At 43.8% G+C, this 23,628-nt stretch overlaps 1 protein-coding gene across 7 annotated transcripts in view; it reads left to right on the plus strand.

The window, feature by feature from the left end:
- The window catches only part of SASH1 (SAM and SH3 domain containing 1), a 335,600-nt gene that overhangs the window by 250,580 nt on the left and 61,392 nt on the right, over positions 1–23,628 (plus strand). For all 7 annotated transcript variants that reach the window (XM_043592565.1, XM_043592562.1, XM_043592563.1 and 4 more), the window contains exons 6-8: positions 1,821–1,907; positions 4,244–4,356; positions 11,739–11,840. In XM_043592565.1, coding sequence (XP_043448500.1) covers positions 1,821–1,907; positions 4,244–4,356; positions 11,739–11,840 — 302 coding nt within the window. The remainder of the gene's footprint in view (positions 1–1,820; positions 1,908–4,243; positions 4,357–11,738; positions 11,841–23,628) is intronic.

Here is a 23,628-nt window from a genome sequence, read left to right on the forward strand (position 1 = left end):
AATATTATGCACAATTAAGGTGTTACATGTCTTATATTTCCTTGATTATAAAATCCAGTCTTGATTTAGTAACACCTTTTCTGTTTGGGTCAGAGTGAGCCTGGTAAGGGCGATTGTGATCAGGAGCAGAAGTGCTCAGATCAGGTTTCGATTTGGATTTGAATCATGACCTTTCCAACTCAGTGGTTATGGCCTTGGGCAAGTCTCTTGCCTCCTGAAGCCTTGGTTTTCTCATCCACTAAATGGAAAACAATAATACATCATGTTCCTTGTACGTATCAAATGAAATAAACCATTAGCTAGCAAAGTGCCTGGGTACGGTAAGTGCTCAATAAATGTTAGCTATTATTTATTTTTTAATTTGTACCTCCATTTTGGAAGCATTAAAATAGAGGAAGGTGGGGGGGGGGGAGTATACCTTCCGGTAAAAGAAATACATTATAATCCCTAATTGCCCTAGAGAAAGGTTGCCTTAGTGATAATCCTACCTCTGCTTTAACCCTGCGTGGCTGTTATTTGCTGCAGTGTTTAGCCAGAGACAGCAGGTGCCATCAAGGTCACTTTCAAGATTGTGAGTACATAGGAAGTCTCGGCCTAGCTGGCATGGGTTTTATCCTGTAGCTCCAGGGTGTATCGGAACTTAAATGAGGGCATCTTGTTGTGACACATGATCCCTTTTCTAGCCCGGGAGCCCTGTGGACACGGGTTTCCACACGTCTGTTTTGTGCCATATCGCCTGGCACCACCAGTCTAGACTGTGGAGACCCAACAGCGCATGACCCCGCTGGGTCCTGTTTCCAGTGGCCGCAGAGCAACCAGTCACCAAATGGTGACAGTGACAAAGCCTCTGCTTTGAGCGTGCCACGTCTACGTGAGAGCTGCTCCTTCGTTTTCATTTTTAAATAAAGACCCACTCTATTCTTTTTATGTGCTCGCTTCCTTTCCTTTTGCCTTTTCAAAGGTATTCTGTATCAGTGACAATCAGAACCCTACCAAACACTGCAGATGTCTGGCCACGGCAGTGACATTGTTGTTAAGACAAGTGAGACTATTCCCAGAACCGTCGGGGGTTGGGGGGGAGGGGAGGGAGGAGAGGGGTCTCATTTGGGAGAGGTCACAGCAGGATCGCAGTCTGCTTTTCTTGTCATGGAACCCTGGGTAGCTGCAGACAGTAGGTCACCAAGTAGCCCGAATGCCAGAGGGGTGGGAGTCTCCTCTCCCGTCCCGCCCACACCACGGCTGCGCCCACCAGCACTCCACACCCTAGAGAAGGCATGCAGGTCAACCCCACAGGCCCATGGGACCAGCTCTGTTGACTAATGCCCACGGGACATGCCAACCATTCTGTTCTCTTCATTAAATCTGGAATAACAGAACGAAGTCAAGATGGGGATCCACACCAGGGATAACGGCAAAACAAAGTTAACTTCTTAAAGCATCCTATTTGTGGTCGGGTCGAAATAATTGTGGCTGAGACCAGAGGGGGAGAATCTACCACAAGCCAAGACGAGGCAGAATTAGACATCCTAGTGAGACAACATCAAAGCGAATATAAGAATGTGTGTTTGGCCTGCCTTTTTGATGTTTCTTTATTTCTCATCTTAGCCCCACTGCACCATTACTCGCTGCTAGGAAATTTGCATTTCTTTTAAACAACTTTTTAGGCATTTCCAAGTCTTTCACAAACTAAAAGAGAAAAACTGTCTTTTTGTGAAATCAAAGTATTCTTATAAGCTTTGAATTCTAAAGAAGAGGCTACTTTTGTTATTAATGAATTTATTGCTTGTGCCTCCCCCCCCCCCCCACTTTTGTTTTTAAAGGAAAAGGAGATTGGAAGAAGAAAAATAAGTATTTCTGGCAGAACTTCCGAAAGAACCAGAAAGGAATAATGAGACAGACTTCAAAAGGTACTGTTACAGCTGACGGACAGTAGGTCCCTTTAGCTCTCAAGTGCAGGGAAGCCCTGTGCCACTGGTCTAACTGCACGCTAGAGTGTCAGTGACTCTTTGCCTGGGCTCGTAAAGTCTTCAACTTCTCTGACATTGCCTTCATTACTTTAAGACTTCACCCCAGTGGTGTTTTTTTGTTTGTTTTTTAAATCAAAGAAAATAGGATGAGAAGAGTCTGGCCAGTCTTCCTTTTCATAGGTCTGACGGCAAAGACCAAATCTTTTGTGTTCTCGGTCGCGCCAACCTCAAGGAGATCTTGACCCACCAAGATCTATCCTAAAAGGGTCTAGAAAGCCATAGCATTTGTTAGGGTTGGACCCACCCCCCCACCCAGTCCTGCCACTTGGGGCCTTTGCAGTCTTCTGAACTTGCGACGCTTCTCTGTGGCAGGGACAGTTACGGGGTTGGGAAACTCTAACGGTCTGACATCATGGGAATTTGCCTGGGCGGCTTTGTGCAGGGAGTCCTGCCCTCCTCTTGGCCGTGTCTTTGTTGTTGTTTATATAGTAAGTAAATATGTCGGCCCTTTGCGGCCCCATTATGTAATTTATGTTTCCCCAGTATTCAGAGGGGGAACAGAAACAGAAAACAAAGCCACTTCTGGATTCCGGTCCAGCCGAATGAGGTTATCATGAGATGAAAACTTTCAGTTGCTCACCAGTGACACTGTTTGTTTTCTTTTACAAAGTCGTAGCGTCCTACCCTGTTCAGAATGCTCCCCCAGTCATTGGGACACACGGAAATGAGAAAAGCGGACAGGGACAGCACGTACACCGGTTAGCGCACCTGGGTCCTCGGCAACGTTCGGTGGGGCCATTTCCGTTGTCCTGCCATAAAGCTAGGACGCTTCGACATTGCCAGTGTTTCCTTTTGGTACGCACCCAGGATCACTTGGGATGCAGAGTAAGCCTTGGATCCCAACAAAGTCTTATTTAGAAAGAAAGGAAAGGAAAAAGAGAGCGAGAAAGGGATGGGGGGAGGGAGGAAGCCAATAGTTTGCTGGCGCGTGTGGATTTCAAAAAACACACACACACAAAAACAAAAACAAATCCAGCCAGCTCCCCATCGCCCCCTCCACCATCGGAGGCGACGCAGATAGTAAAATGAATCAAACCAGCAGGCTTGTCTCCTCACCCGGCACACGCTATTATTCTTCCGGACAAGTAGATGAGTGGCGAAGGGAGCGTGAGTGGTATTTCTGGACTGATTGATTACAAAATGGAAATGAGATAGGGAAACCCCGGGGGAACGTGAATTCCAGGGTTGCCCCGACTGCAGCGGGTTCCTGCCGATCTGCAGCCGGACTCTTGTACTGTCCCTCTAGACCAAGGGCAAATGTAGCCATAGCCCAGCATCCTAGTGACACCGAAGCTGGCAAAGTATGCGTAAGAAAGAGCGGGCAGGGGAAAGATGAGCGACCGGAGTGTGGGCTTGTTCCCAGTCTGTGCATTACAGCCTCACACGCTGACCAAAAGCACACAAGCCAACGTGGCTCATGTATATTACAGGCAGCGGCCATCCGTTGGCTTTGCGGGAAAGCACTTTGGAAGGATCCTAGCGAGGATGGCCCCGAGCAGTTCTGGCTGCCTTCAGTTTTGAGTGGCAAGCTGAGTTCCCTCCCAGTTTGGATGCGTATTTATGACGAGGCTTTCAGATGTATACATATATGATAACCTTCCCTCCAGTGAACCAAAATGCCGCATCCCTGCGACTGTATTTATTTGTGCTTCTCCTGTGAGGAACGACAGTCACACAGTTTAGGAAGAATCTAGGGTCTCACCGGGCTGTAGGTCTTGTTCTGCCGCTGACTCTGTGACCTTCAAGTTCTGTGTCGTGAAAGAGGGGTCCCTCCCTCCCCTCCCCAAAAAACTTTCCTCTTGTTCATATTTGAAATGGAAGGACACAGAGGACCATAGCCAAAGGAGCTTTGGAATGCTTATCGGCTCTAAGCGGGTCTTTAAATTAGGTCTCCATCCCCCGCTGCTATTCCAGACTTCCTGTCAGCTTTCTTCCAAAACTCCTCTGCTAGACCCTCCATCACAAAGGCTCCGATCATTTTGAGGGGTCTGTGTCTATGGTAACGTCCATAGGCTCTCGGAGCCTGTTTCTCGATAAGATAGACTCGTTGGCTTATTCGAAAGTAGCCCGTTACTGCTTCTCTTGCTCCAGTAACGTACCATGCTACACAGTGCCCTTGAATGACCTTCTCTAGCCCGGAACGAACGAGGAGCTTTCAGGATTAGCATTCTGTTTTCTCTTTTTCTTCATTCCGGTCTTCTGTCTTCAATCTCTAGGAGAAGATGTGGGCTACGTGGCCAGCGAGATAACAATGAGTGATGAGGAACGGATTCAGCTGATGATGATGGTCAAGGAGAAGATGATCACCATCGAGGAAGCACTTGCAAGGGTAAGAGCATAGATGATTTGGTTTACATTTGTGAGTCCTTGGCCCCCCCCTGACATGGAACAATGTTTGGGGACTGCTGAAGCCTGAATGTTTACGTCCGCCCTCCCCACCACAACCCCCAGATCCATATATTAAATTCCCATGCCCAATGCCGTGTTATTTGGAGGTAAAGCCTTTGGGGGTACTTAGGTTCTAAGGGTGGAGTCCTCATGAATAGACTGAGTGAGCTTATAAAAGAGGCCGCAGAGAGTTCCCACACCCCTTCCCCCATGTGAAGACCCATGGTGAGAACATTGCTATCTGTGAGCCAGGAAGCAGGTCCTTACCACACATTAAATCTGTCATCCCCTTGATCTGGGACTTTCTAGCCTCCAGAATGATGAGGAATTTCTGTTGTTTTTAAGCCACCTGCTCTATGGCAGTTTGTTATCGCAGCTGTAGGGGACTAAAACCGGTGCCTCAGAGGGTACAGGAATAGATGAAAATAGCGTTTTGATGATACTTTGGTGGCGGTCATCAGGTACCTGTGTTACCGGATAAAATACTGATTCCACTCTCTTAATACAAGCATTCCATGTTGTAAGTTTTGATTTCCATCTTCAGCGACTACACGAATAAATGAATGGCAAATAGTTTTGAGCTGTGGACCACTTTAACGAGGAAAATGACTCTCTGAATGCCATTGCAAAATTCACAAGCCTCATCAAAAGATTGATAAGAACGTAATAAGGACAAAAAATTAGTAAATAAAAAGGCGAGTAAAATTTAATATAGGACAACCATTGCAAACGTCGGTTCCATAAGAGACTATCACAAATGAAACTTTGAATAACCTAAAAGTTAAGCTTTAGGTCTACCTTAAACTTTTGCTTCCTTTTATTTCTAAGTAGATATTAATTACAGTTTAGTGTGGCACACACTTTTTGCTCAGAGTTAAATAGAGCACTAAAAGAACCTAATTATCCCTTAGGGGACTGGGGTAGCATTTGTTACTGAGGTCACAGTTATTAAGAGATTTCCTACTTGGTTGTTGCCAAACCAACTGACTGATGGACTCTTGGGTTTCCACTTTGATCAGCTGGTTTGGTGCTGTTGTAGACAGTGATAAATTCGGCAGGTTTAGAAACAAACGAAAACTTTTAAGTCACCAAGGAACCATTTAATGTGTTAAGACTAGACCACGAAGTAGAATCTTAAAGACCTGAAACCTTGAAACTGTGACAGGAACCCTCAATTTAGTTTAGTGTACCTGACTCTAAGCCTCAACAGTTTAAAAGAAAAAAAAAAACCATTAATTTATTGCTGAGACAATTATGGGGGGGGGGGCGGAAAAAGCACTTGAAAGGAATGGGAGGTGGGACTGGGTGTAGCAGGAGGCCTGAAGGCCAAGGCCACCTTCAGACGCCCATCTGCTGACTTCTCTTGCTCCGTCGACTCGAAAACCTGGAGGTGACCTCGGCCTGCAGTGTCCCTGGTGGCCCAAAGTAGTGCTGGGCCAGCGATGGAACAGATGACAGGTGCCAACCCCTTGTCCTTGCTGCAGATCCCCTTTCACACTCAGCCCGGTCTCCCTCCTCCACCACCCCTCTGGCCACCTGGCCCAGCTGCCAGCGGAGACACAGAGTCCTCCGTGTATTTTCTTTCCAGTTCCGTTCCTTGAACATGGCATGGCATTTGGGGAAATATCCAACTGGATGCCTAGAAGATGCATGTGAGAAACACGAACCTGCATTTAGTGTTACCGCGACAGGCGAGATGTTTACTTCTGGGGAGAAATGCCGCTCGCCTTGCCCTTTTAATCATAAAAATGAAGATGAGAATGCAGACGATGTCTACAGTCGTCTGGCCACACCTATGTTTGGAAAGGGAGTTGCATGCGATGTACCTAATCCAGTTTTCCTGGAGCAGAAGAAAATATTAAAAGTGGCCTTGGGCCGCCTGGGTGGCTCAGTTGGTTGAGGTTCTGATTCTTGATTCCGGCTCAGGTCATGATCTCACGGTTCGGGGGTTCGAGTCCCACGTCAGGTTCCACGCGGACAGTGGAGCCTGCTTGGGATTCTCTCTCTGCTCCTCCCCCACTCATGTGTGCACACACGCGTGTTCTCTCTCTCTCTCTCTCTCTCTCTCTCTCTCTCTCTCAAAATAAATAAAAACTTTCTAAAAAGGGGCCTTAACATGGTCAGTTTTAGGTAGCACATTTCTCCCATGCAAGTAATAATCACGCCTGACCCTGCTTGGCTTCCGAGATCAGGCGAGATCGGGTGCGTTCAGGGTGGGAGGCCCGTAGACTAGGTGGCACATGTCTCTAGTTTGAAAAGCAGCAAAGGAATATTTTCAAAGTTGGAGAGAAAAGTTAATTCGAAGCTCTGTCTGAGCCAATCATTTTACCAGCTAGCCACTGTTTACAGGAAAGGAAATCAGAAGTTAATGCCACGCGAAGGTGACACGGCAGTGTGTGGATTCGGGTGGAGGATTTAGCCGTGCCGTCCGTCTGTTCCCAGGTGGGCAGCCTTGCCGAATCTCGGGGCAGAGCTCCATCAGGAGGTCAAAAATATTTTCTGTAAGGCGATCCAGAAGCACAGGTTTTGGTGAAGAACAAAACCGATGACGTTCTCCAAACTTTACGAGATTCTGCACACTAAGATGGGTGTCCTTTGCCAGACGATGAAGTAGCAGGGAAGCCCTTTGGCCTGCCCTCGATAGGGCAGCATATGTCTTCAGCTACTAGTGCCTGGATGGGCTGCTTCATTGGCCAGAGACAGCACACTTGAAGCAAGACGTTATTTAGAGCAGATAATAGTCTGTGGACAGGATCTGCCTCTTTAATGACCAGGTCAAGGAGCTAAATTTACTTGGTCGTGGTATTAAAAGAAAACCCTTTGACTTGAACCTCTCGATGAGAATGGTCCTTCAGGACATCGGGTGTAGGTTTCTCTCACTGTCAATCAGACACCTTAAGACCCGTGGGTAGAACATCTAAATGTTACCCCTGAGGGGACAACCCAGGATTAGGAGAGAAATTTGCCTGTGAGCTGTTTGGAGCTGGGAGTATCCCCGGTACATCCTTGTATTGGGAACATTTTGTGTAATGTCAAAGACAGGTTGGTCCGTTATGCTTTGTTTATATGAATTTGATCTCATTGATGGATGTTTTATACACAGCCATGATTCACACACCTGAAAATCCCAGTTGTCGATACCAACTGAGATCAAAATGAAAAAGGCTACAAGGAATTAATATGTGAAATACCACTGTAAGCCGCAAAGCAGCATTTGAAGAGAATGACCTTTATGAAACAACTCTGTATATTTTTTTGAATGTGTAATTTAAACAGACAGTGGCTTAACTTAGGGTTTTTATATTTTGTTAACTGAATAGTTCCATCAAATCTAACGTCACTTCAAACATTTTCTAATAGTTTTGTGGTGGATACTTACTACATATGCTTTAGAGAGGTCAAGCTTATTAGTAAAAAAAAAAATTGGGAGGGCTCTAGGTAATTAGCATATTCTATATAATACAACTTCCAGGTGCTAATTTTTTTAAAAAATATATATTTTTTTTGAAGGGGAGAGAGACAGAGTGTGAGCAGGGGAGGGACAGAGAGAGAGGGAGACACAGAATCGGAAGCAGGCTCCAGGCTCTGAGCCATCAGCACAGAGCCCATGCAGGGCTCAAACCCGTAAACTGTGAGATCATGACCTGGGCCGAAGTTGGACACTTAACCAACTGAGCCACCCAGGTGCCCCCCAGGTGCTAATTTTAAAAGCATACATAACTCTTGGTAAGTAAGTTCAGGGTGTTCACATCTTGGGATAGTTCTGAGATACTTGGAATCCACAGGCTATTCATTTATCAGGTTACTTTTTGTGGTGTGTGAGGATGGGTGGGTAGGGAATAAACTCAGTTCTAAAGTTTTGGCTAGAAGAGAACTCTCTTGCTTTGGAACAATAATGCTCAGCATGATGGAGCTATGTCGTAGAAAAATATGTCCTTTGACATTTTACCTGGAAGCACTATCTATAGGAAATTGAGGGAGACCTGTAACCATGATTTAATAATCATATTTCCTAAAATATAATTATCAGTACAAAAGGCTACTCATGTAACTTGATCCAGTTACTAAATATTACATATTTATCCATCTGGAAAACATGTGGCTGGTTCCATAAGGTCATATCTGTGTGAAAGTCCTAAATAAAGTCTTTGGGGTTTATTAAAAAAAAAAAGTGGGGGGGGGGCTCAATGTTTGTTGCTGACTTGACTGCCACTAAGTGAGGGAAGGTAGCAGAAGAGCCAGAGGAAAAATCTGGGCAGAGATGCGATTTTAGGAGAAATCTAGCTTCAGAACCATCCCCTAGGGAGTAGGGAGCCCTGGAAGGTGAATTGCCTTGTAAAGTTGTCCTGCCAGAGAAAGAGAGGCTTAAAGCTGATTGGGGAGGAGGAGGCAGCCTTCTAGCTACCTCTGGGAAATGAGTCCTGTCGACCACGGAGAGTTCTCCAGAGAGAATTATAGGGTGGAGATGTGAGCCCAAATCCACAGTAAATGGGGAAGCGATGAACAGTTTTGTCAACAGAGTCTGGGCATCTGGTATACCGGAGCTCACACTTATAAACTGGGAACCTATATATATTATTAAATTATTTCCTTGCAGCAGCAACTGTGATCAGTCACAGAGATTTGGACAACTACAGAGGCTTATGGAGAGAATCCATAGGGAAACAACAAAATGATTATGGGGTTTTTAAAATAGATCCCATGGGTGAAAAATGGTAAAGATTCATCTCCGAGAAGAAGCAGAAAAGAACTCAATCACTGTCTCCAAGTATATGAAGGATGATTAAACAACAACTCTTCAGGATGTACTGAAGAGTGTTTTGTTTTATTTTGTTTTAATCTCTACTGAGGACAGAATAAAAGGAAATGAAGTTAAATTGCAGCTGGAGGGGATTTAGATTAGATATAATATAAATGTTCTTTTCTTGTAGAAATGGGACATTTTAGTATCTCCTCAAAGGTTTTAAAAATAGAGTAAGCATTAACCTACTAAAAAGGTGGCCATCCCTCTAGGAATCACGTCCTAGACTTCAAGTATGAGCAAACTATGGGACTTAAGAAAATAGGATGTGAAAGGACTATTTCCTCCTGAGACAGACACACACGCACGTGCACACACACACACACACACACACACACACGCACACACACACATATACACGTGCACACACATACTTCTGTCATTGTTTTAAAACTATACATTTGCTTTAAAAGATCTAAATTCTCGGGGTGCCTGGGTGGCGCAGTCAGTTAAGCATCCGACTTCAGCCAGGTCACGATCTCACGGTCCGTGAGTTCGAGCCCCGCGTCGGGCTCTGGGCTGATGGCTCAGAGCCTGGAGCCTGTTTCCGATTCTGTGTCTCCCTCTCTCTCTGCCCCTCCCCCGTTCATGCTCTGTCTCTCTCTGTCCCAAAAATAAATAAAAAACGTTGAAAAAAAATAAAAAAAAAAAAAGATCTAAGTTCTCAAATGAAATCAATTGTCTTTCTTCCATGAAGTTATATTTAAGTCAGAGCTTCTTTGGGAGCAAAGTGGAATATAAAAGAGTAGTTATATATATATTTATATTTATATGTATATATATATATATATATATATACACACACACACGCACACACACACACACATATATATATATATATGTATATAAAATCAGGTTAGGTTTTCCCCTTGTAAAATGCACTTAAAATTCTTTTTAGAGATCCTGCTTTATAACTCTAAAACATAGAATTCTATTTTTTAATTTTTTGTAATGTGGGGGAGGGGCAGAGAGAGAGGGAGACACAGAATCCGAAGCAGGCTCCAGGCTCTGAGCTGTCAGCACAGAGCCCGATGTGGGGCTTGAACCACAAACTGTGAGATCATGACCTCAGCCGAAGTTGGACACTTAACCGACTGAGCCACCCAGGAGCCCCAGGAAAGAGCATTCTCCTACATAAATGTACTATAAAGATTAGAGTAAAAATAATGCCCCTAATGTACTAAAATGATATTAAATGTATTAAAATGATACTAGCAAAGAGCAAAAGCTCACACTCTTGGAGTTGATGTGAACTTTGAGTTCTCTTTGATCTGAAACCACAAGGGTGGTGATAATACTATGCTCATACTGAGTCTGTTGCATGCGTTCGGTGTGCTAAGAGTTTTGTTGTATTAAGTGATTGTGGTAGTTGTTTCGTGAGATAGTTTTCTGTCATCCTCATTTTCAAACTGAGGCACGGAGGAGTTACGTAATTGGCCCAGGGGTTCCCGATTGGTTCTGCAGCCAATTAATCACTATGATCTGCCTTCCCCAGTCTGTCTCCCGTCACAAGTATGCACAGAAAAGAATTTCCTGGTAGGAGTGATACTTCAGAAAGTTGCTTTTCCCTCGAGGGATATTGTCAACATGATGACTTTGCTACATCTGTGTAGCTCCTGTAGGTTGAAGACAGTCATGTTACCATCTCCTGGGCTATTAGGTCAGATCATTCATTTCTGGTTTTCTGGTGTCTTGATTTATGGAACTGATTTAATCAGTGTCTTAAATTTGTATCTAAAAACTACTTTATAATAGAATTTTAACACAATGGCAACTTCAGTGTATTTTGTTGCAGAGTTAAATTTCTACATGTTTTATGAAAACACACTTGGAACTTCTCACATTTGCCATTCTAAAAGACCTTTCATCGAATTCTGTTGCCTTAAAATTTGCCAATTTCTTATAATATCTCACTTGTCTTTCTATTTCAGAAAGTAGAAACCTAGTGTCTAAACCCAGACTTTAGATTAGTCTCTGAACATATTCTAGATAGTTGGTTATTTTCCTCTCATCCACAAGGTTCTCCAATAAAGCCCATAATGTTTGTTAGGTGATAGCATGTAACTGGTAACTTGAAGCAGTCTAGAACAAGGCAAGCAAATGATTTTAGAAAGTCCGTTTCCGGCTTCCACCTGTGTCTCATCAAAATGTCCATGGTCTACCCCATTGTGTCTTCTACAAAGAGAAGTAATTCAGAGGCCACCCTACAGACAGTTTCTGTTTTTGAACTTATAATTGAGCTGAGAAATATCAGTGTTGATGCTGGAGGACCTTGGAGTGAAAATCAAGGTTGTTTTTAGAACACAGGATACAAAGAGTCCGTTGTGCCCGTCGGGTCGGTGTAGATGAAAAATCACAGGGCAGGCCGCCCGTTTCCCTCTCAGTTTTGAGAACCTCGTCTTTGGCCGGCACCGAGACCCCAGCAGTGGCATGAAGAAGGTGCCCAGAACATTCTCTCTGCTGCTTGGTAGACAGCGCTGGCCGTTATTTTCACTTCAATCTCTCATTTTCTCTTGTTGTAGCTCAAAGAGTATGAGGCCCAGCACCGGCAGTCAGCGGCCTTGGACCCTGCCGACTGGCCGGACGGTTCCTACCCGACGTTCGACGGCTCGTCAAACTGCAACGTAAGTTTGCTGTCTCTTTGAGCATCTCGACCACTTCTGCCAGACGGCAGATCTTCGGCAGTTTCTGCCTTTGGACTTCTTTCTGCATCTACCAGGTCCCACCCAGATCTGAAGAGAAGTGTCTCTTCTGACACATTACTCAGTTTTCTTTGCTTGATAGACTTACCTGCAGTCCAAACAGTGCTAGTCATGCTCTGTTCTTTAGTTGTAAATTCTGTGTAACTTAACATTTAATCTTCTAAGCACTTTCAGTTCGATTAATATTCAGCTAAGTGGCATTAAGCACGAACGCTGTGCAATCATCACCAAAATCTACTTCCAGAACTTTTCCATCACCCAAAACAGAAATTCCATAGTCATTAAACAGTAACTCCTTTTCCCTCATTTTGGGAAACCACCACTCTACTTTTTATCCCTATGAAATTTGACCATTCTGGGTCCTTTATGTACATGGGATCACAGTCTTTGTCCTTCTGTGTCGGGTTTATTGCATGTAGCATAATGTTTTCAAGGTTCATCCACCTTGCGGCCCATGCCAGAAGTTCATTCCTTTTCTAAGGATAAATAATATGCCACCCTATAGCTAGACCACATTTTGTTTATCCATTTATCTGCTGATTGACACTTGGGTGTTCTACCTTTTGGCTGTGGTGAAAAATGGTGCTGTGAACACTGGTATACAAATACCTGAGTCCTTGCTTTCACTTCTTTTCAGTGTGTCTCTTGGAGTAAAATTTCCAGATCACATGTTAATTGTATGTTTACTTTTGTAAGGAACCACTCTCCTGTTTTCCACAGTGGTTGAATCATTATATATTTCTGACAGCAATGTGTGAAAGTTCCAGTTCTGTACTTCTCACCAACACTTGTAATTTATTTCCCCCTTTTTTGTTAATAGCTATCCTAAAGGGTATAAAATGGTAATGAGAAGGTATATATATTCCTTAAAGAAATGTCTATTCAAGTTCTTTGCTCATTCTTGAATTGGGTTGTTTTATTGTTGGCTGTTGAATTACAGGTGTTCTTTGCATATTCTGGCTATTAACCTCTCATCAGAAGCACGATGTGTAAATAGTTTCTTTCATTTTGGGGTTGCCTTTTTCACTGTCTTGACAGTGTCCACACCCAGCATGACGCCCGATGCGGAGCTCGATCCCACGACCCTGGGATCGTGACTTGAGCTGACACCAAGAGTAGGATGCTTAATCGAGCGAGCCACCCACACATCCTCTCCCATTTTCTTTTAAGAGCTTTATAGTTTCAGCTCTTAAGTTTAGGTCTTCGGCCCATTTAAAGTTAATGTTTATATACGATGTAACATATGGGTCCAACTTCATTCTTTTGTAGATAGATAACCCAGTTTTCCCAGAACCATTTGTTGAAAAGACTGTTCTTTCCTCATTAAATGGTCTTGGCGTCCTTTTTAAAAATTAATCGACCGTATGCTGGGGTTTATTTCTGGGCTCTCTGATTTTACTCCGTTGGTTTACATGTCTGTCCTTTGTAGGCGTCCTACTGTTTTGATTAGTGTTGCTTTGTAGTAAGTTTTGGAATCACGAAGTGCAAGGTCTCCAGCTTGGTTCTTCTTTTTCAGATTGTTTTGGCTGCTCAGCTCCCTTGAGATTTCTTGTGAATTTTAGGATGGGTTTTTCTATTTCTGCAACAGATGCTGTGAGATTCATTTTTGTTTTGTTTTTTTTTTGTTTTATTTATTTTTTATTTTTTATTTTTTGATGCCATGAGATTTTGACGGCGATTGCGTTGGGTCTGTAGCTTGATCTGGATGGTATTGTCATCTTAACATGAAGTTTTTCCAACCCATGTACACAGGATATCTTTGCATTTATTTGTCTTCTTTCATTTCTTTCAGCAATGTTTTATAATTTTCAGTGTATATGTCTTGCCTTCTTAAGTTTATTTTTAAGTATTTTATCTTTTTTGATGCAATCGTAAGTCAAATTGTTTCCTTATTTTCTTTTTCACATTGTTCATTGCTAGTGTATAAAAACAAAACTGATTTTCACATGTTGATTTTGTGGCCTGCAACTTTGTGGAATTAGTTTGTTTATTCACCTATTTTTTAGAGAGAGAGAAAGCAAGCAGGGGAGGGGCAGAGAGAGAGGGGGAGATAGAGAATCCCAAGCAGGCTCTGCGCAGTCAGATCTGTGAGATCATGATATGAGCCGAAACCAAGAGTTGGACACTTAACCAACTTAGCCACTCAGGTGCCCCACAGAATTTATTCATTATCTTTAACAGTTTTTGTGTGATGGAATCTTGAGAGTTTCTCCATATGGGATCATGTCATTTGTGAATGGAGACAGTTTTACTTCTTTTATTTGGATGACTTTGATTATTCATGGTATTTAAAAAAATTTTTTTTAATGCTTTTTATTTATTTTTGAGAGAGAGAGAGAGAGAGAGAGAGCGAGCGCACAAGCTGGAGAGGGGCAGAGAGAGAGGGAGACACAGAATCCAAAGCAGGCTCCAGGCTCCGAGCTGTCAGCACAGAGCCTGACGCGGGGCTCGAACTCACCGACTGAGAGATCATGACCTGAGCCGAAGTCAGATGCTCAACCGAGTGAGCCACCCACGCGCCCCTCACACACTCCGCTTTAACTCGTGCAATTGCCTCTATCTAAAATACCTTCCTTGAGATTTTCCCAGGTAAAAATCTGTGCATCCTTCAAAGTAAAGTCCAACTTCAGTCTCTCTGAAACCTCCTTTAGTCTCCTTAAGTATATTTTATTGCTTCCCACTCTGTGCTTTTGTTAAACTAGCTTCGTACCTGAAACCTGACCATTATCCTGGAGTATCAGAATTCACTGGACACATTCTAACCTCCTTGGGAATCGTGAGCTCCTTGAAAGACACGCTATGTTATCTTTGGGTCTCCAGCGAGTGTCTGACTCAGTGTCCAGTTCATATGGTGTGTTTGTGTTTGAGAAATACTAGTGAACAAAGTTGCATTTAAGCGTTCATCTTTCCTGGCTGCCTTAAGAGCATGTTTCACGTCCTATAACCACAGACTCCGTCTTTACGGCTTCTTTGCATCTAAGCAGCAAATGATGGCTTATCAGAGGTAAATATAAGCCTCCTGCTACCTTCTTGTCTCTGATTTCCTGAGTCAAGCACCAGATTTCCATTTCAGCTAAAAAAACAAACCAAAAAAAAACAAAACACAAAAAAAGCCCCCAGAGGATTATTAATTTGAAAGCCCTGCTTGGTTTGCTTTTGTGTGAGAGACTGAGAAGTTACCGTTTGTAGTAATAAACGTATCGTATGCTGGCCAGCATTGTGTCCTGGGACTGTGAAGTGATCAAAAGAACTGTGTTTGTGGATTTCAGGGTGCCTTTTTGGGTCTCCTATCCCCTAGTCCTAAAGACTAGCATGATACAAATGTAAATCATGAACCCAAAGAATCATGAGGAATAAATACAGTAACTCAGGACTGATGTGATTCGAACCCAATTTGGGGAGAACACAAAGACCCAGTTGTCCATAGTGGGTCCTTTAGTATCAGGCTCCCTGCGTACTGCCCTGATTAACAGCATCTGAGTCAAGGGGGGAAGGTTCTAAGATGATCCAGTCGGAAAAGCAGGACTATAGAAAACCTCCCACACTTGGACCGCAAGGAGGGAGGCTCGTCACGTTTAGGAAGAAGTTGATATAAACCAAGTACTATAGTGGTCCTGAATGAGCAGCTAGGAAAGCATTATTAGGCATTGTTTTGTTTGGATCCCCTTCAGCGGGTACATCAGAACCAACATCTTAGTATAAATTGTCGGAATAAAATGGGTTCGTCTTAGAAGATGGACATTCGTTGTCTCTTGAGCGTTTCTTTGTTCGTTTAGGAGACATCTTGCCGAGTGCTTGCTGTATACCAGGCTTAGGGTTAGATATTCACGTTACAAAGGTAGAGAAGCGGGAGAGACGAGGCCCTGCCCTAACGGAGTCTACCCCGCGGCGTAGAGGTAAAAATCACCCCCCGCATGTGCTCACACAGACCTGAGACGTCATGTACGCAGTTACATTATTCGCATCTTAGCAAACTGCTTCTTCGTAGATGACTCAAAAAATAAATCCAGCCTGTTCTGTTTGGATGGAGGGCCAGAAATACCATGTGCACCCTCCATTTCTACTACGGTCTTCCATAAGTTCTAGAGTGACTTTTTGCTCAGAGGTAGGTGGAGACAGGCCATTCAGCCATGGAATTTTCTGAAGTGCTGTTATTTACCCTGTATGTTTTGCTAGCTAGCTTTGTGCCAACAACCCACACCCATTTTCAGTCACCCTGTTCGTTCCTACAGCTGACCACCACTTGCTTAAGTTTGCTTGAACTTGATTGCAATCTTAATGTAGGTGACACTCGCCCCTCTTACCCCACGTCCTGTGTTTTTATGGAGACTCAGCAAGCAACTCCTTCCAAAATAGTCCTTTTCAATTATGCTATGTTCGCCTGATAGCAGAGTAATTAATTTCAGATAATTCCCACTGTGTCCTACTCGAGCCGCGGTGGTTTAGGCGCTTTGATTATCTTTTGTGCAAGGGCGAAGACTTTTCAGTTTTCCATTGATTCTTTTCCATACTGAGATGTAAATAGCCCACTGGCCATAGTCGGGAATGTCCAGGCCATGAAAGTTTCAGGGATCATAAGCCCTTTGTCACCAGACCTCAATGCCTATATTGATGCCTGCCGTGCTTTAGGATTTCATTTGCATTGATTTCATAGGCTTCCCCACCCCCGTAACTGACATGAGATAATTGAGTGTTGCTCCACAATAAATCCATATTCACATTCCTGGTTTCCAAGAATGTAAAGTACTAAAGATAGTTACCAGGGGAAGTGAAAAATAGCTTTCTCTTTGCCAGAGGAGAATGCGTTCTCTGCTGTTTTTCATTAATAACAAACTTCTGTTGTGAGTGTTAGAGTTTAAAAAAAAAAAAAAGTTGCTGGTTGAGTACTTGACTTGACTCCCTGTTAAATATCTGGAAATGTATTTTATTTTGATAAATTTTATTTTCTTTTGCAAGGGGAAGGTTGTTAAGAGTTTTCATTTTAAGCCTTCAACCTCATGCCTTGAGGTTCAGTTTACCTTCCGGTTAAGACGACATTCAAGGAAATCATGCTCTTTATCCTCCTGGGGTTTATAGCTTTTTACTCAAGGCACAAGTTTTAGTAAGTCACAATTGTTGTGTTTCTGCAAATCGGTAGGTAAGCGTTGGTGATCTCTATTTGGTTCTTACATACTGATGGAAACATTTGCGGTAAAACGTCTTTCCAAGAAACATCAGATTGTAAATTGTTTAATTATGATGCTATTTAAGTTATTTTAAAAAATACACGATGCTGAGGAAAAACTAAAGCAGCAACGGGGCAGTGAGGCACGAGAGCGCTTAGAGTCCACTGCAGACATTTATTTTCGTCCCTTTTGTTGGTTTCCCTTGATAGGACATGTGTTCCAGAAAAAGCCTGGAATTATCTTTCTGTATCTGGAGCTTCTTGACTAGGGTGAAGCAAGTGTAGTGAAACGTTGGGTGAAGTGAGTTATTTGGTAAAGCAAGCCATCGGTTTAGAATTGATCTACACTGGGGGAAATTGAGTTGGGAAGTGTTGTGCGAAGAGTGGTGTTAATGTTACAGCTGAGGTATAAGAACACCTTCCATCCATGTGTGCGTCTCTTTATAGCCTTTCATTCTGGCCTTGGATAGATTTTGCGGCTCACCTGGCTTGAGGCACGGGAGAGCCGTGTGGTTGAACCGAGCTCCAGAGTTTGGGCAGCGGAGACAACGTCAGGCGGTCGCTTCTTCCACATTTTACAAAATACTATTTTAAGTGATTGAGGACTTTTAAGGTCGCAACTAAAATATCCCCATAGTAGGAGATGTTTCGGTTCACATATAATGCAAGACCATTAAATCTTTTGGGGGCTTCCTAAAAATTACAAACTAAGCTTGTCCCTCACTGCCAGACAGGCTTTACTTAGGTTTTTCAGAGTCATTTCACCTGCCTAACATCAAGCCAGAGGATTTGGGTCTGATATTTTGAAAGGAGGGATGGCCACAGCCTGAGTCTAAACTAGAACTTTCTAAAAGGTAATGTGCCGAAAGCCAGGAAACAGCATTCTACAAAGTGACTTGTTTAATGGTTCCTGTGCTGAATGGCTTGATTTACATTACGGCCGAAGAAAAGGTTAACAATTCAATCACTTAACACAGAATGTGGTGGGAAAACAGAGCCCATGCACGTGGGGCGGCCCCTTTAGGAACAGACTGACCTGTCTTCCTCGTTCAGGGGACGTCCTATATCGATGCTCCTTTTTAGAGTCTGATAGTATGGGTTAAACCAGATTTTTTTTTTAATTGGCTTTTTTTTTTTTTTTAACCTGGCTGTCTTTTTTTTTTTTTAAGTGTATTTATTTGTTTTGAGAGACAGAGAAAGAGAGAGAGGGTGGAGAAGGGGCAGGGAGAGAGAGAAAGAACCTCAAGCAGGCTCCATGCTGTCAGCACAGAGCTCTACAAGGGGCTCAAACCCACGAACCATGAGATGCCCTGAGCCAAAACCAAGAGGCAGATGCTTTAACCAGCGGAGCCACCCTGTTGACTATCTTAATCTGTTTATTTTGAATATGTTTCTCTTACTAGGGTGAACTTCTAGGCAATGTGTAGAAGTTAAAATATATCAGAAGTTTTATTTTTATATTTCAAAGGTATTAGGAGAAAATATAAATCGATATCATTAGCTTCCTCACTTGGGGAAATCTGAACCCTAAGGAAGACTTTCTTTTTTATGACAACACATGTCGAATTTACAAAATTTTCTCCCACCTTTAAATACTCCTAGCAATTATAGGAACATATGATTTTCATATTTTGCTGACTCTGAGTGAATATTTATTGGATGAATAGACTACGTGAAGATTCACATATACCACAGAATTAGAGTTGACATTATGGGTGAGGTAAAGGTTTTTCCATGAAAATGGTTGACTTCCTTATACTATCTTTTCCCTCCTATCTTGGGTTTTACAAGGAAATTTAAGAAAGGGAAGATTCCAAGCATAAACGTAGCTTACATTTCTGAACAAACTGGCTGCTGTTAGTGGTGTTCCTATTTTTTTTCTTTGTATCTCTTTTCCTAGAGACATTTTTTCCCCCTAACTCTTCATATATGGGTTTCAGCTTAACAGAATGCTAATTGGCAACATAAGTTTGGATTTGGGGCTAGAAAATGGTTCTGCTTGTTGCTATTAGCTGGGCTTGAACACGGGTTGGTTGGATGTGTGCTTCAGCTCTTTATTTCTTCCACAGAAGAGTTGTACTCACTTGACTTGTAATATGATCAGGAAAAAGAGCAACATGGCTCACCAGTAATGGGCCAGAGGGCATTTATAGGGTGCATCCCTGGGACAGATACCCACAATTCTTTGTACCGTGCTGTGTTCCATTGTGCCAGAATAATGGCCACTTTTCTAAATCTTTTTAAATGCAACCATGTTAAAAATAACTTATTGATTCTGGTGTTTTAATGCATACTTAAAGCCTTCAGATGATTATTCAGACCTTTATGGATACTTTCTATAAATTTCTTTTTTATTTGGCTGGGTGGGAACGCACAGGAAGAAATACTACTCTTAATTTCACTAAAAGTGAGTTTGAAACCGAAATGATAGTAAAATAGGGACATATTAAAATTCTCTTTAGAAGGGTAAAAGTAATGATTCTTTAGACCTGGAGCTTGAGTCCAGGAGATAAAACTCAGCCCATTGGAGCAGCACGCCTAGCGAAGTCTCTCAAGAAAGAGAAGTTGTGGTTTTTGTTTGTTTGTTTTTTGTTTTGTTTTTTAATGTTTATTTTTGGGGGAGAGAGAGACAGAGTGTGAATGGGGAGGGGAGAGAGAGGGAGATACAGGATCTGAAGCAGGCTCCAGGCTCTGAGCTGTCAGCACCGAGCCCGAAGCAGGGTTTGAACCCATGCACCTCAAGATCACGGCCTGAGCCGAAGTCAGACGCTTAACCCACTGAGCCACCCAGGCGCCTCAAGAGGAATTTTGTTCTAACTGCATATAAGCTGACCAAGAACCACTGCTTAGATGATTCCTTGTCATTTGTTCCGCACCGCCCTCCCATCTCCAGCCTTCTCCCTGGGAAAGGGGCCAAAGTTTGAGGCGTGTATTTGCTAGGAGTCCCTGAAGATCATCCTCTTTGAACAAAGCCAGAAAGGAGGCTCCCCCTGCCAGGAAAGCCAGGCGCTGGCCCAGCGTGCTTAGGGGAGGGGCCCCGTTAAGCTGGACGCGGGCGCTGGGTTCAGATCCAGCCCTACCACCTGTTAGCTCCGCATCGGTGGGAAAGTTGATTCACCGATTTGTGCCCTGTTTTCTCGTTTGGAAACCTGGACGAGTGCATCTGTCCCCTACAGGCGTTGCAAGAATTTCACGGCCCAAAGTAAACACCCAGTGAATGCCAGCTTCTGTTTATGCTGAGATCTTCTACCTTTCGGTTCCCTGTTCCTCTTGAAATACTTTGAGTTCCCCTGAAAGTACTCTTTGAACGTGTCACTCTCAGGCTAGCCGATGGGCTGGCGTTGTCAGAACAAGCGCCAGGCAGCTAGGGCGCGTTCACTTAGTTACGCTTTCACCGAACACAGAACCAGGTTTACTTTCTGCTTCAGAAGGTGGTATCGCCGTAAGCGGGTTTAGGGGTGGGTCCGGTAGGATTTCAGGGTTCGTGTGCTGTAGGATCACTGTTTGGGAAGAATAAGCGGTTAATCGTCCTGCAGTTACCTAGGGCCACACCGTGCCGTGAGTCCCTGAAGATCATCCTCTTTGAACAAAGCCAGAAAGGAGGCCTCAGCGAGCGTGTGGGCGTGGGCTTCCGCGCCTGTGTCACGCCTGTGTCGCAGTGGAAACGCTCTCGTGGCGGGCCCAGAAGTAACTGGGGATTCGGCCCCCTGCACCTGGCAGACTAACCAGGCACAGCGCATTCCTCACCGGTCTGTACAGTTACGGAGAGTTGAGGTCGCTACCTGCGCAGCCTCCTTAGCATATCAAGGGCTACGCGGGCAAAAAGAAACAGTGGCAAAATACCCAGGTTCTACGCAGTCCGAGGGTCGCTGTTTTTAACACCGAGGGCGGCTCTGGGATACATCCTGGTCTGTCGTTTCTTTTGGAAGGGTGAGCCAGATGAAACTGGAGTGTCTAGCTTTTGACCTATAAAATGGCATTTTGTTTGTCCAACCCAGTACAGGAATACCAAAGAGGACATACCCCGTCTCCCCGGCTAGCTGATCGTATCTATGTAAAGATATTTGTAACGCCGTCTGGGTTCAGGATTGGCGTATTAGATTGGGAATGCTAGTTTTTAGTTTGCTTTTGGAAGCAACCTCAGGGAGGTTGGGGTAAGAGAGGATTTCCATCACTGGTTTAATGAGATTTACTGCGTGTTAATCCCTCCTTGAATCATTTGCCCTAGTGTCCGATCTTCTACAATGGATGGGCTGGAGAGATCCAGGCCCGTGCTGTGGTTCAAGAGTCGGATCTGGCCCGAGGGCCACCTCTAGCCTAAGCTAATTCATTCAAGTCACAGGCTGCTCATCACTTTGTTTCAAGTCCATTTGAATGTTAAGTTGCCAGTTACCCATTTTATCAAAACTCAGCATCTGATAATGAGACAATTTTTGAGAGAGAGACAGAGCTCAAGTGGGGAGGGGCAGAGAGAGAGAGAGGAAGATGCCGAATCCGAAGCAGGCTCCAGGCTCCGAGCTGTCAGCACAGAGCCCGATGCGGGGCTCGAGCCCACGAACCACGAGATCATGACCTGAGCCGAAGTCTGACACTTAAGCCACTGAGCCACCCAGGTGCCCCGGAAAGCGATATTTTAATACAACCAAATTCTAATTATTTACAGAATAATGTCTGTAGGAATATCCCTTTATTCTCTTTTCCTTGTCTCTTGTTCCTCTCCCTCTTTGTACCTTACCACACCCTCTGTCGTCCCTTATTGATTGTTCTACTCCTGGTATGATGCTAATATACACTGCATAATTAGTTCCTAAAAGGTTTATTCCCTGCCCTTTTGACCCAGAGCGCAAGTGAAAGAATGCTATTTTGAGCATCATTTGACTCCTTTGTTGCGCAAACGCTATTGAGTACCCACTACATACTAGTCCCTATACATAGATGTTTGTATATGAGAGGGAGAGAGACACCAGTGGATAGCATGGCTGGGGGCTTATTTGGCATACTCCCACCTCATGTGTTAAATATACACACAAAATCCATTCGGCGCCAGTGAGGAGAGTTTGGGAAGCCTTCCCGGAGAAGGTGTTTGAAGCTGAGTGAGAGCGGGGCACCTGGGTGGCTCAGTCGGTTAAGCATCTGACTTTGGCCCAGGTCATGATCTCGCGGTCTGTGGGTTCGAGCCCCGCGTCAGGCTCTGTGCTGACAGCTCAGAGCCTGGAGTCTGTTTCAGATTCTATGTCTCCTTCTTCCTCTGACCCTCCCCTGTTCAAGCTCTCTCTCTGTCTCAAAAATAAATAAATGTTAAAAAAAAAATTAAATATACACACAAAATCCATTCAGCGCCAGTGAGGAGAGTTTGGGAAGCCTTCCAGGAGAAGGTGTTTGAAACTGAGTGAGAGTGGGGCGCCTGGGTGGCTCAGTCGGTTAAGTGTCCGACTTCAGCTCAGGTCATGATCTCATGGTTTGTGAGTTCGAGCCCCGTATCGGGCTCTGTGCTGACAGCTCAGAGCCAGAAGCCTGCTTCGGATTCTGTGTCTCCCTCTCTCTCTCTCTGCCCCTCGCCAACTCGTGCTCTGTCTCTCAAAAAAATGAATAGACGTGAAAAAATTTTTTTTAAAAATGATTAGAATTCACCAGGAGAAGAAAGAGAAACATGTCAGGTAGAGGTAGCAACGAGGCTTGAGCATAGGTGAAGAGCTGGGTCAGTCTTAAAACTTGGACCATGGGAGGAAATGGATTTAAATAATACAGCTTTTCTCTAGATCAGTATTTTGACTTGTAGGGTATAGATTATGGTTCTTTGTTCATTCTTACTTATACGTTGGTTCTATAATAGATTATTTCGGTCCTCTCTTTCCTTATGACTGCAATTTCTTGTCTTTGAAGTCTTAATTGAATTCATGTTCTTATTATTTTGTAGAGTGAAGCAACTGTTAGGAATTTCTTCCTGCACCTTGAGTTGTATTTTCTTCTGATAGGGAGACAGGATCCAAAGATAGGATCTCTAAGTTCTTCCATGCTTTTTCTCTCTCTTTTTTCCCCTTGCTATAAGTTGGTTTGAGGAGTGGTCATATATTTCTTTTGACCTTGATCATGCTTGGGTAGCTCAGGTCAGATTTTCTGTTTCTGCTGATATAATGAGGATTACTCTTTGACCTGTTTGTCATGCTATCTGACCATAGATTGTTTCCCTTCTTCCCAGCTACAGTTGAGGGCTTTGTTTTGTGGTCCATTCATGCTTATTGTTGCTATAGCCTGATGTCATGGCCAGAGAAGTGGGGATACCCACCTGAGGTGGAATGCGGTCTTTGCTAGGATACCTGAGCTCTGCCTTCTCTCTCTCCAAAGATTGTGGTCATTGTGCTGCATCTCATTTCATCCTACTTGGTGTGGAGAAAAATCAGTCTGCCTTTCATTCATGTCTCCAGTTCTGGTGAATATCTAAGAGGCTTTATTTCACTCCGCATCAGCCTTACTGAACTTTCCATCTTTTCACACATGATTCTCCTGAAGCAATTTCCATTGGTCCTAGATCAAAAAATTAAAAAA

The sequence above is a fragment of the Prionailurus bengalensis genome, chromosome B2 (assembly GCF_016509475.1).
Source record: "Prionailurus bengalensis isolate Pbe53 chromosome B2, Fcat_Pben_1.1_paternal_pri, whole genome shotgun sequence".
NCBI classification, from domain to species: domain Eukaryota; kingdom Metazoa; phylum Chordata; class Mammalia; order Carnivora; family Felidae; genus Prionailurus; species Prionailurus bengalensis.